The sequence below is a fragment of the Pelobates fuscus genome, chromosome 6 (assembly GCF_036172605.1).
Source record: "Pelobates fuscus isolate aPelFus1 chromosome 6, aPelFus1.pri, whole genome shotgun sequence".
Taxonomy (NCBI): Eukaryota; Metazoa; Chordata; class Amphibia; order Anura; family Pelobatidae; genus Pelobates; species Pelobates fuscus.
Genome location: NC_086322.1, coordinates 264,385,948 through 264,405,967, shown reverse-complemented (window position 1 = coordinate 264,405,967; position 20,020 = coordinate 264,385,948). Strand labels below are relative to the sequence as shown.

The window sequence follows — 20,020 nt, the reverse complement described above, 5'->3', positions numbered from 1 at the left end:
GGAGGAGTGTAATCCCTTCCCCAGAGGTGATTCATACCTGGATCTAGCAGAAATGGGGGTGTGAGACAGAAAGGAAGGAGGCACACACTAGATTTTCTTGAGAAAATCTTGATGCTGGTAGTATAGGGTGAGAAGGGGGAGGGTCATCAGAAAAGACACAAAATCAGGAATAATTAAAGTGGGGGGGGAGCAGAGTGTGTCTGAATGAGAACTGGCTGTCGGTAGGGGGGCAGAGGGTGAGGAAGGGGCAAGTTACCAGGAGGAAGAGGGGAAGCACCCTGCTATAGAACAGGAGAGGGACAGGTAAATATTAAGGGAGGGGACCCATCCAGAGAGGGGGAGGGACAGACGCATGCACACAGTGACTGCCCCTGCCTCCTTCACACTGCTTGCTAGGGACCTCTCATCACACACACTGGGACCCTCCTCCCCCAGCACTGCACACAGAAGGGAGACCCTCCTTAAAACCTGTGGTGGGGGCAGCTCACACCCCCCATCATTACCCAGGGAAAGGGGATTACAGGGGGATCATTGGAAACACAAGGGGTGGGCACATTGATTTTCACACACACACTGTCTTCTCTCACTGCTTCTAATTTAGCATCTCTCCTGCTCCCCTTAATACAACCCCCAACCATCCCTCTCTTACACCCCCTCCTCTGGGAAGCAAGGAAAGAAAGGGAGAGGGTGGGGGACAAAGGAGGAGGGGGGACAGAAGAAGAAGAGGAGAGGGAGGCAGAGGGGAGAAGAGGGGTGCCAGGGGAGAGAAAGGAGACTGCGATCACGGCAGGTGAAAAGCAGACAGTCGACTAGACGTCAAGGAGAGACCGCTGCGGGGAGAGTGCCTGGGACTCTGCTGCTGACTGTGCGGAGAGAGGACATGTGCTGTGACTGCTGTCCATCTAGTGGTCTGAGAGCTGCAGGCACCTGCTCATTGCAGACATGGAGAGTTTAGGATAAGAAGACACATGTCCCTGCCTGGATATTAAGGAAGACAGACCCTAAAGTAAGCCTTTATATACATATTTTTTAAAATTGGCAGCACCACCAGAACCCCCTTTTATTAGAGAATTTGCCCACCCCAAGGAAGCATGCCCTCCTTTTTGCAGTAACCTTTCCCATTGCCAATCCATGGGAACTGTGACATTGAGCCAGTACTTCTTTTTTTATATCTACATTTATTATTTTTTTTATTTTTAATTCTCAATTCTCCACCCTACTAAAAAAAATAATATATATATTTTTTTTCTTGTAGATTAGAGCCCCAGGCTTGAGTATTTTAAGTATGTGCAACATCTTCCTGAAACACCACATTTTAATTTAAAATATTTTCTACTCAATGTAATAATATTCTACTCAATTTACCCTCTCTCTGTATTGCCCCCATTTCAGCTCTCCTGTTCCAGTGCTTAATTTTTGGGAGGATTCTGAACATTTCCACTATTTACTACTGCTTTTGTACTTTTGGGGGGCTTTGCCCCCATTGCACCTGATTCCCCCCCCCTCCCCCCTCACACCATGAAGCCTTTGGAAAAATTCTTAAAGAAGCAAAGCTCTCATCTCTCTGGTCCTAGACATTTGCACAGGAGGCAAAGTGTTTCCAAAATCTTGCCCTCTTTCTTAAGGGATTCCCCAAGTGATTCCCCTGGAGGAGAAAGGTGTGAAGAAGACCCCAGCGGAGCCCCTCCTCCTCCTTCCCAAGACTGCCTGGAGTTACCAGATGGATTGCGCTCCCCTCTTTCCTTTTCATCTGATGAATTGTCCCCCTCGGAACCACTCACTCCACCTCCAGGATCTGGTGGCTGGTCTATTACTCCACCTGGAATCCTACTTGCCCCAGATACCCCAGAAGCTCTCTTGGGGAGGATACTGGACCAGCTACTGACTGCCCCCAGACTGAGTGATGCTGCTGGTAAGAAAGGGTATGGAGGGGGAGGGGGGCCTAAAGACAACCCAGAACCAGTAGTAGTAGTAAATAGCAAGGGTTTGGTAGACTTCTATAATCCCAAATTTTCGACAGCTTCTACTAGAGGGGAACCATCTCATAGCCATGGGTCACACGTCCGCACCATGCACATATGACACTGGTGATGTGTTGGATGATGAGATGGCATTCAAGGAAGGTGCCACTAAGATCTGTTGGATGTCCCTATGTACTATCCCTTCGTTATGACGCAAGATATTGAGGAAGGGAATTTCTTGCTGCTTTATAGGTTTGAACACAACAGCCCATCATAAAATGTTCCCTAAGTTCCTCGTTAGGTGGTCAAGATAAGTAGCAATAATACACAACTAAAAACCTCATAATTCTCTATATCCAAGTAGTTAGTATTAACTGTAGTGGTTGACATTGACCATGGTAGACCAGTTCTTTTAGAGTTCCTCATAAACTGGTGAGGAAAGAGATACCTCTAGTCCATGTACTACAGATGCAATGGGTATTGGCCAGGAAATCTTTGTGACTGTTGAGGCCAGTAATCTTGGTGTGGGTAACACAGTAAAAGCTTATTACTGTTTAATTCAGTAATTATGAACATGGCAACATTAGAGCAGGCAAAATTAGCATTGCTGAGAATGACACCATTACAACCGATTAATATTTCTAAAACCATTAGTAGAACACTCGTGGCACCATAATAACTTTATTGGAATGAAGTTGGTATGGTTCCTGGAGTGTTCCTTTAAGGCTAGCCATTCTTTTTTTTAAATCTAGCACCTTTAAAATTGAATACGCTAGTATCGTTGCTTCATTATAACCTGTTAATCGTGGCTGAACCTGGAAGAATTGACACTTGATGAATTTGTGTTGCTATGATTAATTGCAATAGCACTGAATCAGGTTGTTGGAACTGGTTAGATTCACGTTGTTGCAGCTGGCTCAGCTAGTGGAGGTTTATCACAGCTTTGCTGACTTGCTAAAATAAGGTCGGTTAAATTAGTCAAGCGTGTCCGCATTGGTGACAATACTTTTGAGCCTGGCATCATTAGGAGACCCTGACTTACTGTTGCTGATGCTGGCCTATCAATAAGCAATATTGGGGATGATTTTACGATGATTACCAGAAATATTAATACTGATTGGCCTGGCCCCGGTAGAAATGTTTAGATTAGAAACATTCACATCAGGGGTAGGCAACCTTCATCACTCCAGATCTTATGGACGTACTACATCGCCCCTGATGGTTTGCCTGCTTTATGCCTGTACCAGCATCATGGGAGTTGTAGTCCATAACATCTATAGTGAGGAAGGTTGCCTACCCCTGATTTACACAATCAGAACTTGTTATTATTGGTACAGTACTACAAAGCATTTAAGAAATTGCAGGTCCTTACTATATTTGACCTTGTTAGCCTGACTGGTAAGGTCTCTATTGATGTATAATGAGTGTTAGAATTGGCATTTTACTGTGTGGCACGAGCAATGTCTGATTGGCTTTTTGTGTCATCCCAAGGACTCGCTCAGTTAATATTGTTAAGCCCTGGACTATTAGGACCTGGTAGATTAGTAGTATCACACTTTACACTATGAGATCTGGCTAGGTTATTGTTGTTACAGTTTGCACCATTAGATTTGGATCAATTAATAGTTGTATGCCTTGTAACATTGGCACTGGATAGATTAGCAGTGTTACACCTTGTACCATTAGAAAAAAGTAGTAGTGGACCACCATACACCATTAGAATTAAAGAGGTTATTAGTGTTAACACTTGGCACCATAAATACAGCATAGATTAGTAGTGTTACACCCTGCGCTAAAAGGACAGGATAAATTAGCAGTGATACACTTTACACCATGAGAACTGGAATAGTTAGTAGTGTTAAGCCTCGCACCATTAGGACATGATAGATTAGTAGGCTAGTAATATTAGTACTTATGAACCAGGCACCATTAGTCTTCTAATATTAGTACTGTTACCTGGTGCGATTAGACTGGTAATACTAGTGTTAGACTGGCACCATCAGACTGGTAATATTAGTATTGCTGAGCCTGTACCATTAGACTGGTAATATTAGTATTAGAAGGCCTGGCACCATTAGACTGGCAATATTAGTATAGCTGAGCCTGGCACCATTCGGCTTCTAATATTAGTACTGCTAGTCTGGTACCATTAGACTGGTAATATTAGTATTAGCCTGGCACCATTAGACTGGTAATATTAGTATTGCTGAGCCTGGCACCATTAGACTGGTAATATTAGTATTATTTAGCCTGGCACCATTAAAATGGTAATATTAGTATAGCTGAGCCTGGTACCATAAGACTGGTAATATTAGTACTGCTAGTCTGGCACCATTAAACTGGTAATATTAGTATTGCTGAGCCTGGTACCATTAGACTGGTAATATTAGTATTACTGAGCCTGGCACCATTAGGCTGAATATTAGTATTAGCCTGGCACCATTAGACTGGTAATAGTAGTATTAGCCTGGCACCATGTGACTGGTAATATTAGTATTGCTAGCCTGGTACCATTATGCTGGTAATATTTGTATTGGTGGGCCTGGCACCATTATACTGGTAATATTAGTATTGCTAGCCTGGTACCATTAGACTGGTATTATTAGTATTACTGAGCCTGGTACCATCAGACAGGTAATATTAGTATAGCTGAGCCTGGTACCATTAGACTGGTAATGTCAGTATTGCTGAGCCTGGTACCATTAGACTGGTAATATTAGTACTGCTAGTCTGGCACCATTAAACTGGTAATATTAGTATTGCTAAGCCTGGTACCATTAGACTGGTAATATTAGTATTACTGAGCCTGGCACCATTAGGCTGAATATTAGTATTAGCCTGGCACCATTAGATTGGTAATATTAGTATTAGCCTGGCACCATGTGACTGGTAATATTAGTATTGCTAGCCTGGTACCATCAGACTGGTAATATTAGTATTGCTAGCCTGCTACCATTAGACTGGTAATATTAGTATTGCTAGCCTGCTACCATTAGACTGGTAATATTAGTATTGCTGAGCCTGGCACCATTATACTGGTAATATTAGTATTGCTGAGCCTGGTACCATTAGACTGGTAATATTAGTACTGCTAGTCTGGTACCATTAGACTGGTAATATTAGTATTGCTGAGCCTGGTACCATTAGACTGGTAATATTAGTATTGCTGAGCCTGGTACCATTAGACTGGTAATATTAGTATTGCTAGCTTGGTACCAAATCTACTACCATAAGGAGCAAGCAGAGTTATATTGCTCAGCTTTGAACTAGGCTTCAGACACTTCAGACACCATAACCACTACAACGTACTGTTACCATTATGCTGGTAATATTAGTATTAGCCTGGCGCCATAAGACTGGTAATATTAGTATAGCTGAGCCTGTTACTATTGTACTGGTAATATTCGTATTGGTGGGCCTGGCACCATTAGGCTGCTAATATTAGTATTAGCCTGGCACCATGAGACTGGTAATGTTTGTATTACTAAGCCTGGCACCATTAGACTGGTAATAATTGTATAGCTGAGCCTGGCACCATGAGACTGGTAATATGAGTATTGCTAGCCTGGTGCCATTAGACTGGCAATATAAGTATTACTGAGCCATGCACCATTAGACTGGTAATATTAGTATTGGTGGGCCTGGCACCATGAGACTGGGAATATTAGTATTGCTAACCTGGTACCATTATACTGGTAACATTAGTATTATTAAGCCTGGCACCATTAGGCTGGTAATATTAGTATTCCTAGCCTGGCGCCATTAGACTGGTAATGTTAGTATTTCTAAGCCTGGTACCATTAGACTGCTAATATTAGTATTGCTGAGCCTGGTACCATTAGACTGGTAATGTTAGTATTGCTGAGCCTAGCACCATTAGACTGGTAATATTGGTATTGGTAAGCCTGGTACCATTAGACTGGTAATATTGATGATAGATTAGTAGGCTAGTAATATTAGTACTTATGAGCCTGGCACCATTAGTCTTCTAACATTAATACTGTTACCTGGTGCAATTGGACTGGTAATGTTAGTATTAGACTGGTACCATTAGACTGGTAATATTAGTATAGCTGAGCCTGGTACCATTAGACTGGCAATATTAGTATTCCTAGCCTGGTACAATTAGACTGGTAATATTAGTATTAGCCTGGTACCATTAGACTGGTAATATTAGTATTGCTGAGCCTGATACGATTAGACTGGTAATATTAGTATTATTAAGCCTGGCACCATTAGACTGGTAATATTAGTATTACTGAGCCTGGCATCATTAGACTGGTAATATCAGTATTGCTAGCCTGGTACCATTAGACTGGTAATATTAGTATAGCTGAGCCTGGTGCCATTAGACTGGTAATATTAGTACTGCTAGCCTGGTACCATTAGACTGGTAATATTAGTATAGCTGAGCCTGGTGCCATTAGACTGGTAATATTAGTATTACTGAGCCTGGCATCATTAGACTGGTAATATCAGTATTGCTAGCCTGGTACCATTAGACTGGTAATATTAGTATAGCTGAGCCTGGTGCCATTAGACTGGTAATATTAGTATTGCTGAGCCTGGCACCATTAAACTGGTAATATTAGTATTGGTGGGCCTGGCACCATTAGACTGGGAATATTAGTATTGCTAGCATGGTACTATTATACTGGTAACATTAGTATTATTAAGCCTGGCACCATTAGACTGGTAATATTAGTATTGCTGAGCCTGGCACCATTAGACTGGTAATATCAGTATTGCTAGCCTGCTACCATTAGACTGGTAATATTAGTATAGCTGAGCCTAGTACCATTAGACTGGTAATATCATTATTGCTAGCCTGCTACCATTAGACTGGTAATATTAGTATTGGTGGGCCTGGCACCATTAGACTGGTAATATTAGTATTGCTGAGCCTGGCACCATTAGACTGGTAATATCAGTATTGCTAGCCTGCTACCATTAGACTGGTAATATTAGTATAGCTGAGCCTGGTGCCATTAGACTGGTAATATTAGTATTGGTGGGCCTGGCACCATTAGACTGGGAATATTAGTATTGCTGAGCCTAGTACCATTAGACTGGTAACATTAGTATTATTAAGCCTGGTACCATTAGACTGGTAATATTAGTACCGTATTTCTTTTTTTTTTTATTCTTTTTTTTTGTTGTGCGGGTAGGTACAGCATATAATCAGGCGCCCCAACAGCGCATTGCAAGAGTAACATACATTAGGTAGTGGCATGAGAATTCGCACATTTTTATAGTTTTAACAAGCTTAATTAAACAGTTATACTTTCAGCGTAATAGTGAGTAAAACAAGTGAGCAAAACCGATGCTTAACAGGTTTAGATTAGCTATGTTAGTGTCGGTGTGATGTGAGTAACATTGAGGTTTGCCTCACCATAATGGCTGTATGCAACCACACATGCTAGTGAGAGTTATCTATTTTACATGTTATATGTTGGGCAGCGTTTAACACAGGCTGTTCCGAATATATAGGTAGGCAACTATGAACACAGGCAATTTTGCCATGGGGCTGCGTAAGTGGCTGGGACGTTTAAGCCTGTGGGTAATCAGTAGAGCTAGGGCACGTTTCGTAATATTTGCACATTAGGCAAGTTTGGAGCTTGCATTGCGCTGTAATCTGGGGCACAGTACAGAGGCATATAACATTTGCATCTAATATGTGCATACAACATTTGCCTGGAATTATGGGCTCGCTCAACATTACTAGTACGTTTCTAATAGTTGTGAGTTGCTAGCAAGAGATATAGGTTACACATGTTAAACAGGTAAGCAGGTTAAACAGGCTAAACAGGTTAAACATAGAGCAAGATATTCAGTGTAAGAAAGCGATTTATATGGCATACTGGACCCGTGCATTTTCCAGAATAGCATTCATAAGGCACAGACTATCTAGTGTGGTAGTTTTCTGAGGTGAACAGCATAAGCCTCTGAGTCCCGGCTAGCATGAATCAGAGAGAGTTCTCGGAGTCTGAATGCCAGCATGGTAGATGGGCGTACTCATATACTGCAGTGGTATAGCCACCAGCAAGAGGCACACAATAGATGGAGGCATGGTATAAGGGTTTGTGCATATCTTGCCATTAGGTGTTCAAGAGTCCGGGTCTGTGATTGCACGGGCTTTCTCCGTGCTCTGCCTCCGTGGCATGTGGGTGCATCCAGTGTCGCTCAGCCCACCCCACTTGCGTGCCAGGTTGCTGGTATCTCCGTTCGGGTTCCGTCTTCCGGGTCGTGGTTCCGTGGCTGATTCTGTCCCGGTGGGTACATTGAGAGGTTGCTGTGGCGGGTCTGCTCAGAGCCTCCAGCCCGGGCTACTGCGGGGGTCACTTCCCTGTGTCCTCGGGTCCCTGTACCAAACACGGTGGGACTGTGGGCCCTCTGGAGCTCCGCTTTCCCGAGGCCCCCCCGGGTGTGTGGACGTTGGGTCGGATATCTATCCTGCATGGCTCCCAGCCCAGAAGGAGCTTTTTTACTCCGGGCAGTTGTTTGGGTCCGCGGTACTCTGTGTCTGGTGGCGTGGTATCGTCGCCCTCGCATGCACGAAGAGTATCGTGCAGCGGCCATTTTATGTCCCCCTCGGGGTGGTGTAGCTGGTCGGTCGCCATATTGACCTTCGGTGCGTGGTTGCAAGCGCCTTTCCAGTTTAAGCCAAAATGCTTCAAAGTGTGCATCCAGCCTTGCCGCGTAGTCGGCTTGTGCTGTGCTGTGGACTGTTGATGTTGTCGTGCTCTCCATGGGGCAGACAAGTACCGTTGTAGCGGTAGTCCCAGGGGCACTACGTGTCTGCAGAATTTCAGTCTGTTTCACGGGGTTCTTTGTCCCCCGTGAGGACCGGGATATCCCCCACCGGCCCAGGGGGAGGGGGGGGGGGGCAGCAGGGCTGTTGTTGTTTCACGCTTGTGAGCTTGTTCCTTGCAGGGAGAGCAGCAGGCTTCGCTCCAGGTTAGGCCGCATGGCTGGCTCTTGCCGTTGTGTTGCGTATCGGGTCCGGGCAGGTATCACCCTATTCCTCAGATCCTCCTGAGTCCCATTCCGAGCACCTCGAGCCATTTGCGTCGCTTGGTATCGGTAAAATTTGTGTGTTTTGCTCTCAGGTGCTGGAGCCCTCAGAAAACACAGCCGGCCATCTTGGCTGTCAGGCCCCGCCCCCATATTAGTATTTCTAAGCCTGGTACCATTAAGACTGGTAATATTAGTATTGCTGAGCCTGTTACCATTAGACTGGTAATGTTAGTATTGCTGAGCCTGGCACCATTAGACTGGTAATATTGGTATTGGTAAGCCTGGTATCATTAGACTGGTAATATTAGTATTTCTAAGCCTGGTACTATTAGACTGGTAATATTAGTATTGCTGAGCCTGGTACCATTAGACTGGTAATGTTAGTATTGCTGAGCCTGGAACCATTAGACTGGTAATATTGGTATTGGTAAGCCTGGCACCATTAGACTGGTAATATTGGTATTGGTAAGCCTGGTATCATTAGACTGGTAATATTAGTATTTCTAAGCCTGGTACTATTAGACTGGTAATATTAGTATTGCTGAGCCTGGTACCATTAGACTGGTAATATTGGTATTGGTAAGCCTGGTATCATTAGACTGGTAATATTAGTATTTCTAAGCCTGGTACTATTAGACTGGTAATATTAGTATTGCTGAGCCTGTTACCATTAGACTGGTAATGTTAGTATTGCTGAGCCTGGCACCATTAGACTGGTAATATTGGTATTGGTAAGCCTGGTATCATTAGACTGGTAATATAAGTATTTCTAAGCCTGGTACTATTAGACTGGTAATATTAGTATTGCTGAGCCTGGTACCATTAGACTGGTAATGTTAGTATTGCTGAGCCTGGAACCATTAGACTGGTAATATTGGTATTGGTAAGCCTGGCATCATTAGACTGGTAATATTAGTATTTCTAAGCCTGGTAATATTAGTACTGCTAGTCTGGTACCATTAGACTGGTAATATTAGTATTACTGAGCCTGGTACCATTAGACTGGTAATATTAGTATTGCTGAGCCTGGCACCATTAGACTGGTAATATTAGTACTGCTAGTCTGGTACCATTAGACTGGTAATATTAGTATTACTGAGCCTGGTAACATTAGACTGGTAAAATTTGTATTACTGAGCCTGGTAACATTAGACTGGTAATATTGGTATTGGTAAGGCTGGTACCATTAGACTGGCAATATTAGTATTACTGAGCCTGGTGCCATTAGACTGGTAATATTAGTATTGCTGAGCCTGGTACCATTAGACTGGTAATATTAGTATTGCTGAGCCTGGTACCATTAGACTGGTAATATTAGTATTACTGAGCCTGGTGCCATTAGACTGGTAATATTAGTATTGCTGAGCCTGGTACCATTAGACTGGTAATATTAGTATTGCTGAGCCTGGTACCATTAGACTGGTAATATTAGTATTGCTAGCCTGCTACCATTAGACTGGTAATATTAATATTGCTGAGCCTGGTGCCATTAGACTGGTAATATTAGTATTGCTGAGCCTGGTGCCATTAGACTGGTAATATTAGTATTGCTGAGCCTGGTACCATTAGACTGGTAATATTAGTATTGCTGAGCCTAGTACCATTAGACTGGTAATATTAGTATTGCTGAGCCTAGTACCATTAGACTGGTAATATTAGTATTGCTAGCCTGCTACCATTAGACTGGTAATATTAGTATTGCTAGCCTGCTATCATTAGACTGGTAATATTAGTATTGCTGAGCCTGGCACCATTAGACTGGTAATATTAGTATTGCTGAGCCTGGTACCATTAGACTGGTAATATTAGTACTGCTAGTCTGGTACCATTAGACTGGTAATATTAGTATTGCTACCTTGGTACCAAATCTACTACCATAAGGAGCAAGCAGAGTTATATTGCTCAGCTTTGAACTAGGCTTCAGACACTTCAGACACCATAACCACTACAACGTACTGTGCAAGGAAATTCTTAGCTGTGTTTTATTTGCATCCTTTCAAGTATTTGCACAACATGAGTAAACGTTGCCTGCTCACACTATGCAAGTCAACCTTCAGGAGCTGTAGTGTGAGTGCCTGTGAATTCAGCATTGCTCCCTGCCTGTATGTATAGCTTTTGATGAGGCTACATTGAATCTGACACCTTTTGCGATTCAGTCTGACACCACTGAAATTTGTCTGGTTGAGTATGCTAATTCCTGCATCTCTAGGAGTAGTTAATTTGCTGATATTCGCCTTGGTACCCCAAGGCTTATTAAAAAAAAAAAAAAAAAATAGTGACAATGGCACCTTCGTTTAACCCTTTGTGTATCAGTGGGATTCAGAAAAGCATTTTGGCAGAGGAGATGATTCTATTGTCCGTAGACAGATTTTGGATGCTGGTACCCCTGTGGGAAGTTTAATGCAAAATGTTTTTAGTAAAATTTAATTCACAGGATTATTAAGGTATGATATGTTGAGTTTAGAATATTGAAAACTAAATACATAATGTTGGTGTCAAGGCTAGTCTAACACACAAACCAAGCTAGACCGGACAGAAGCACATATCGGCCCTTAGAATGGCCGTGCTGGCACAAACTAAAAGGAGTTGGTGAATGTCTGCAAGCAGAATAGGAATAACCTTAAGACAGGTTAAGGTCAAAAGGAGCACAGGGAGACACTATAGCAAGGATCAAGCCCAAAGGTCAGCGTTATAGACTTCAAGCCAAGAGTGACTCACAACGTCAGTATGGTCACTGTAATAACACACAATGCAGTATTGTGCGACACTGGCATGGCATAGGGACCATGACGGCTGGGTCTTGAAACTTTCGTCCTGTTTAGGAAACGTTGAGCCTAGTTTAGGGATTAATTAGGTAAGAGATGATGTTGGTTCTGAGATAAGCTCGGCCAGGAATATAAAAAAAAAAATGTATATCCTTATATCGAAGAGATGCACTTGTCACTGTTAGTTCTCGAGGATTAAATAGTTTTGGCACCTCTAGGATAAAAGTCAGATATTTTAAGTGAGGAAACTTTGAGCGGTATTAAAGAAACACTCCATGCACCATAACCACTGCATCACACTGTACTGGTTATGGTGCTAGGAGTGTCCTGGTGCTGTTTCATGTTAAATGTAAAGCCATTTCAGAATGTTTTGACAATTTACTTGGATTCCACTGGGCGCCCTCGCTTCATAAGCCAGATGTCTCTGTAATGCAAAACACAACTGATGTAGAAATTGGCTCATTGGGCATGCAGTTGGTGCTGTCAGCCAATGATTGCAGTCTTGCATGGCACCGCTTTGTTCTATAGAGCTGTTGAACACCGGTAGCAGTGGATGTGGTCCAGGCACCCATTGGGTTCCAAGTGAGTTGTTAAACCGTGTTAAAATGTTTGGCATCTTATCGTAGGACAGCGCCAGGACACTCCTGACACGAAAACCACTGCAGCGGAATTTTTTTGAGTGTTCCTTTAAAGGAACATTAAAATTAACATTAACATTAAAAATAAAACCATGCAGATGTACTCCTTGCTATTTAGATTAACAGCCCCATCCCCCTGTGATAGTAAAATAAATTCATTTATTTTGCCTTCAGTACCTTGCCATTCTGATCTCGCTGCAGAAGCTGCACCAGAGATAAGCTTTGGGAGTCTACCTTACTGCACCAATCAGTATCTCCTCATTGAGGTGCAATATTTCAATGTAGTGCTATGAGAAGCACTTGGAGTCCTCATACACAGTATGCAAAGACTGCAGGACCGTAACAGGAAGCACCTCTACTGACTGTTTGAGTGACAGCCACTAGAGATATCCTTAGGGAGCAGTAAAGACAGTGTTTACAGTTCTTAGTCTACAGTTCTTAGTCTACAGCAGGGGTGGGGGGCCTTTGGCCCTCCAGATGTTTTGGACTACATCTCCCTTGATGCTTTGCCAGCATTAAGGGAGAGGTAGTCCAAAACATCTGGAGGGGCGAAGGTTCAACACCCCTGGTCTACGGGGACAGTCTATTTCCATGTAGCGGTTCTCCTGCTAATAGTGTCTCTTTAAATTGGGAATCCTTAGTCTCACCCATCTCGGATTCGTTAGGCTTTGGGAATTCTGAACCTGGAACCTGCACCCTCTTTGTCACAATATTTGAATATCTAATATCTGAATATTTGAATGCTACAGTAAATGTAATGGAAAAGCTTAGAATTTGAAAAGGAACCAGCTCCAGAATGCTCGTCAATTCAAAATACTGTTATAGGCCTTATTCTAAAAGGATATTACAGCAAAACGTCATTATTTTGTATCTGCATCACTGGACTAATATGGCTTCTCCAAACTAGGGAAAATGGTGAAGGATGTGAATCCGGGTGCCTCTAGGACTAGATGTAGCAGATGAGCAGATCCTGACACCTCTAGGAATACATAGTATTTGAGAGAACAGATTGCGTGACAGGTTGTAACAAGCCTGAGCGTTCTGCTGATCCCCCTCCTCTATCAGTCAAGAAACCGTGTCTCTCCCCCTTCTAATTTACACTTCTCCTCTAATAGACTGGTTTGATTGAGAATAAAAAATATTTGACTGTCTGTTAACCTCTAAGAGCCTAGTTATTGCCCGCCTCCCTCCATTGTGAATGCAGGTATATAAAATGCTACATTAATATGGTTGTGCAATAGCCCGGAGAGGAGATTTGAGGTGCAGTCCTGTAGTCCTGTATTATCTCCTTGCTAACAGCGTGCGTGGGCAGCCTTGTCACTGCTTATTCTCCCATAAACACTTGGGAAAGATGGTGGCTCCTAACCCTTTCACTACAAATTGCTTTATTGTGCAATGAATTCATGGTAAACTCCTGGCTGCAGATTATCAGAACAGGTTCAGACAGTGCGGGGTTTATATCTAATATAGTGTATCTTACTGACTGCAGATTATCAGGACAGGTTCAGACAGTACTGGATTTATATATAATGTAGTGTATCCTACTGGCTGCAGATTATCAGGACAGGCTCAGGCGGTGATGGGTTTATATTAAATATAGTGTATCCTACTGACTGCATATTATCAGGACAGGCTCAGACAGTGCTGGGTGTATGTCTAATATAGTGTATCTTACTGACTGCAGATTATCAGGACAGGTTCAGACAGTACTGGATTTATATATAATGTAGTGTGTCCTACTGACTGCAGATTATCAGGACAGGCTCAGACAGTGCTGGGTTTATATCTAATATAGTGTATCCTACTGACTGCATATTATCAGGACAGGTTCAGACAGTGCTGGGTTTATATTAAATATAGTGTATCCTACTGTCTGCAGATTATCAGGACAGGTTCAGACAGTACTGGATTTATATATAATGTAGTGTGTCCTACTGACTGCAGATTATCAGGACAGGCTCAGACAGTGCTGGGTTTATATCTAATATAGTGTATCCTACTGACTGCATATTATCAGGACAGGTTCAGACAGTGCTGGGTTTATATTAAATATAGTGTATCCTACTGTCTGCAGATTATCAGGACAGGCTCAGACAGTGCTGGGTTTATATCTAATGTAGTGTATCCTACTGGCTGCAGATTATCAGGACAGGCTTAGACATTGCTGGGTTTATATCTAATGCAGCGTATCCTACCGGCTGCAGATTATAATGACAAGCTCAGGCAATGGTGGGAGTATTTTTTATGTAGTTTTCTATCAGGAATTATTAGGTATCAGGTCATTCTGCATTTAATTCACACTGAACACTTCAGTGCAGCTAATGAAGGCTGATCTTGGCCGATGTAAACAGCTGTGGGTATACAGGTTTTTGCTGTAGAGATGATAGTAGGGTGTGCCCAGTTCTGTACACACAGGGGCATGCTGGGGCACACTCCGGTTACACGCACATTAATGTTGCATAACGTGATAATCAGTGTGTAGGCTCCTCCAATGTGCGGAGAAACATGCTCGGTCTTCTATCAGAGCTCACAGAGACAAGGAGCAGTCACAATGACACTAATGAAAGCAGAAGACGATGGGTGTAGTGTATTCACGTGAAAAAGAGCATGTAATTAAAGATGAAGTGAAAACACCAAAAAATTTAAAAACTCAGAAATGCATTAATTTTTCGATTTGTTTTCTTCCACGTTGTCAATTTTAAACTTCTTTCATGTTCTTCTCTCAACTTTTCTCTCTAATCTTTCCATGAAATGCTGCTACTATATCTCTCTGTCTTCTGATTTTGCCCTAACTTGCTGATTTTCGTTCTCTTATCTTTTACCCCCTCAGCCCTCAACATGATCTTTCTATCTCTATCTTTTTTCCTCTCTCAAGCTCATTTCCTCATTTCTTTCCTTGTTTTTATGCTTTGTCAGCTCTCTCTCTCTCTTGCCAGAATGCTCTCTCTCTCTCTTTCTTCATTTCCTTCCTTCCTCCCTTTCCTCTATAATTTTTCCCTATTTTTTACTATCCAAGATTTCCCCTCACCTGCTGTCTTTTTTACATGTCTCTGTTTTCTTTTCACGTGCACCCTCTGTTTCCATTTTATATTCCCTGTTTTCCCCTCACACCGTCTCTTCCTGATTTTCCCTCTCATTTACTTTTATGTGGCTACTTAGTTTTCCAACTCTCTTTATCCGAATTTCCATCACACCCTGCTCTCTCTTTTCCCCTTCACCTGCTTAATTTTTATTCCACAATTTTTTTACACTCATCCGCCCAATCTAATCCGTTTTGTTTTCCCCACAGACTCTCTCTCTCTCTCTCTGTTTGTTTCCCTTACAAAATGAATACAAAGTACAGAATAGTTAGTGGTGTTTATACTTCCCTCGTGTTTCTATAACCTTCGCTCCTCAATTTTCATATAATACCACACAAAAGGATTTTTTCTTTGCTGGCTCTCTACAGCTTTCCACCCTTATTTACTCTTTCTCTCGAACATTTTCCCTGCATCTCGGACATTTTTTCCCGTCCAAGTCTTCACCCCGAATAACTCCCTATTTCTCTCCCTCTTCTCTCTTCATTTGTAACCAAATTTTCCTGTTTTTCCTCCTTAACGGGCCCTCTCTCTTTCTCGTTGTTCCTTTTATCAGCTCTCTACTGGTTTTCCCCCCTCATCCACTATCTCTATCTTTTTTGATTCCCCCCCTCATCCACTTTCTCTCTCTTTCCATTGGTTCCCCCCTCATCCACTGTCTTTCTCTTTCCATTGGTTCCCCCCTCATCCACTTTCTCTCTCTTTCCATTGGTTCTCCCCTCATCCACTGTCTTTCTCTTTCCATTGGTTCCCCCCTCATCCACTTTCTCTCTCTTTCCATTGGTTCCCCCCTCATCCACTGTCTTTCTCTTTCCATTGGTTCCCCCCTCATCCACTGTCTTTCTCTTTCCATTGGTTCCACTCCTCATCCACTTTCTCTCTCTTTCCATTGGTTCCCCCCTCATCCACTGTCTTTCTCTTTCCATTGGTTCCACTCCCCTTACACTTTCTCTCTATTTCCATTGGTTCTCCCCTCATCCACTTTCTCTCTCTTTCCATTGGTTCCCCCCTCACCCATTTTCTCGCTTTTTCTATTGGTTATCCCTCTCATCAACTCTTTCTTTCTATTGGTTAACCTAACAACTCTCTATTCCTATTGGTTCCCCCATCCTCTCTCTTTCTACTGGTTTTACCCCTTCACCTTTTCCCTATTTACTCTCACTTACCTGTTTGCTTGCTTTTATGTTTACCCCCTCCAAGACTAATTTGCCTCCATTTCCCCCATATCTGCTCTCTACTGCTGCCCCCTCACCCATAATCTCTCTCTGTTGGACCCACCTTCCCCCCCCCCCCACCTGCTGTCTCCTTTCATTTTCCTGCATATTCCATCTCCTCAGCATTTATATCTCCGTCATTGTTTTCTCCTCACCTGGTGTTTTCTTTCTTTGCCCCCAATTTCCCCTGTTCTCCTATCTTCTTCCCTGTTTTGCCCCTCACCTGCTCTTTTTGTCTTGTTTTTCCCAGAGTTAGCCTTGGACGATTTTATCCTCACGCACACCCTGTTTATGCCAACGGAAGAGCTTCTTCGTCAATTACAGCAATAATATCCTTTTACAAAATTGAAGGTTTGTTTGTGGCACGTCACCCGAGTGGACATAAAAATGGACTAGTAGAAAAGGCTAGTACCTGGGGGTAGGTTGATGTGCAGTATTTCTCATGGAGAGGGCTAAATAAGGGGTATATTTGGGGTTTTCCTAAAAATAGTTAATTTGGGAGCACAGGTCTGCCATGTCCTTGTCACTGCAAGCTAATGTATTTGTAAAATTATTGCTGTTCCTATAACATCCTCTTAAGTTTATCATATCGGTAATATTAGTTGGATCATCCTCATATTGTTTTATAACCTATAATGGAAGCTTCGGTGATAAAGCTCTACTCACATTCCACTAATTCAGGTGGTCATGCTCCTGCAACATGTTTTAACCGTTTTTATGAATTTACGTTAAAGAGATGTTTTTTGAGATATATTCTAGCTTTATCAAGGAAAAACAGGTCCTACTGTATGGCAAATTATTAAGTATGGAGCAATCACCGTGGGAACAAATAGAACGTTTCTCCACGTTTAGCAATTTGCAACCAGTGTTAATTTTGGCGGCAAATTTCAATTTAGGTTTAGTCATAGTCATTTGACTAAAAAGCCATTTTAGTTTTAGTCGTATTTTAGTCATCTGAACTGTTTTAGATTTAATCTAGTTTTAGTCGACTTAATCTCCAAAATTTTAGTTGACTAAAATTTTATTAAAATTGTTAGTCGACAAAATTAACACTGTTTGCAACCAACATTGTATGTCTTTTGCCCTGATAAATCTCCCCATTGTATTAACCCCTTAAGGACCAAACTTTTGGAATAAAAGGGAATCATGACATGTCACACATGTCATGTGTCCTTAAGGGGTTAAAGGACCACTAAAGTCTCCCAGAAGACTTTATTTCAATGACATGGTTTGGGTACAGTGGTCCTGTATGTTTAACCCTTCAAGGTAAAAAATTGTCATTTTGCTGAACTGATAGCCACCAGAGGCACTTCCGCTATACTGGCCAAGTAACACTTGGTTACATGATGTTGCAGCTTGCTGGAAAGCATTTATTCATTATTTGACTGTAGCAATAATTTTTATTCTGTGATATTAGATCACTTGTGACTGTAGCATTAAAGAGACACTATAATAACCAGAATCACTGCAGTCTCCCTCCGCACGGAGACACTAAATGCATCTCTATGAGCAGGTGCTGATTGGCGCATGTGCAATAGCCTCCCCAGTGCTTTCCTATAGGACAGGATTGGATTGACTGAGATCATCAAAATTGATGATCTCAGCCATGGAGGCAGGACTTGCCACAGCAAGACAGGCGCCGCGAGGGAGAAAAGGTAAGTTTAATCACCTTTTCATTGCAATCTAAGGGGGGGAGCGGGGTCATCTAAATACCCACTCCAGGACTATAGTGTTAACAATTTATGTTCGTATTCCTAACACTATAGTGTGCCTTTTAATGTATCTTTAGTAATATCAGATCCCTGGTGACCTTGAGTTAAGGTTTATATTAGCATTATAGTTAATAATCACCGTATTAACAGTATATAAACCAAAAACCTTGCGTTAAATGGCAATACCATAGGCGACAGCCCAGCTTCTATCTTAGGCTTTATAAATCCATGGAACATAGGGGTGTGCACACACTGGATTGCATACAAAGGCCGCTGCTTTATTTAAACAAAAACAAAAAAAAAGGAAGGCCAGAGTTGAGCTTTATGTTCTCATGCAATGAAAGTGAATTTGAATGCAACACGGAAATAAATTCACTATACATCTCTGTACAATACACTGGCACTTTATCAGTACATTTGGCAAGCTATGATTAATCATGAGTTTGTTGCTAGAGAGTCCTTAGCAACACAATAATTAAAACAGTTTCCTAGCGTTTAAAATGAATTAGGTAAGTTAGATGATTGTTTAATATACCGTACATAATATAGCAAAATATTATAAATAACTGACAGTGGCGGTTTCTGTTGAATTGTTTCAGGGCCTCTAAATCAGTGTTGTCAGAAATAGCTCCCTATACATTTACATTTGGATGTCAATAGTCATTTTACATTTCAGTAAACGTTTTATAGGTTTAAAGTCTAGGAGAAAACGAAATCTATAAATGAATAGTGTATCAGGTATTAATATACCCATTTTATTCATGGGTATATAAATTAAAAAAATAATCTAATAATACTTCCTATTCCAGTGTGCTTTGTGGTCTTACTGAGATGAATTCCAAATAATCATAGGCTTCCACTCCTTCATTGTTCGTTATTTTAGCAAGTTTTTTATGCCATGTGGGATTAGTTTATGTAACTGCACAGAATTCAGTATAATTTTGCTTGGGTCCATCTTTGCTGATCACAGGAATTAAAGGGAAAGCGTCCTTTCTCATGCTTTACCATAATATGTTTACGTATCCCTTTTTGACAAATATGTTATATGTGGGGTTTGAAAAATATCAGTAAATGTCCAAATCCATACCTTTCTATCCTGCATCTGGGTACCGCCATTTTATCTCCCTGTCAATCATTTTTATATTCTCTATCTTGCGCACCTGATTCAGCATAGAGAAAGCCAACAGGGAAGATCAGACCTAAAACCACGTTTCTATTTCTCCTCTTTATTTTGCAATGTTTGTCCTGGTTTTACCGTATCTGAACTGGATTATGATGTAATTTGCTAAATCTTTAATACAAATTCCAAATAAAACGGAGCATTTCGTAAAAGCGGTTAACACGAGTTATAGCTGATTTTAAATGTTTTACTCGTCAGTGTAAATTCCAGAGAGTGACATTTCTCTTTAAATATTGCACTTGGTTGCTCTTTTTTTATAATGCTAGCACCTCACAATTGCTGTTTCCGTATGTTATTTTTTTTATCAGGGGAATGCCCTGCTTGAGCACAGTTGACCCTACAGGGCAGCTTGAGAATGTCACAGGGGTTATGATGAAAATTTTCTTTCAACTTTAACAAATTCAACAGCAATATGCTGTATAATATAACAGCTACAACTCAGCCGCCACTCATTGA

General features: G+C 41.8%; 1 protein-coding gene across 1 annotated transcript in view; it reads left to right on the top strand.

Moving 5' to 3' along the window:
* The first annotated feature begins 257 nt into the window (after positions 1-257).
* RAPGEFL1 (Rap guanine nucleotide exchange factor like 1) overlaps positions 258-20,020 on the top strand; it is a 58,358-nt gene continuing 38,595 nt past the window's right edge. The window contains exons 1-3 of the mRNA XM_063459078.1: positions 258-1,006; positions 1,393-1,912; positions 16,923-17,001. Coding sequence (XP_063315148.1) covers positions 1,519-1,912; positions 16,923-17,001 — 473 coding nt within the window. The 5' untranslated portion in view covers positions 258-1,006; positions 1,393-1,518. The remainder of the gene's footprint in view (positions 1,007-1,392; positions 1,913-16,922; positions 17,002-20,020) is intronic.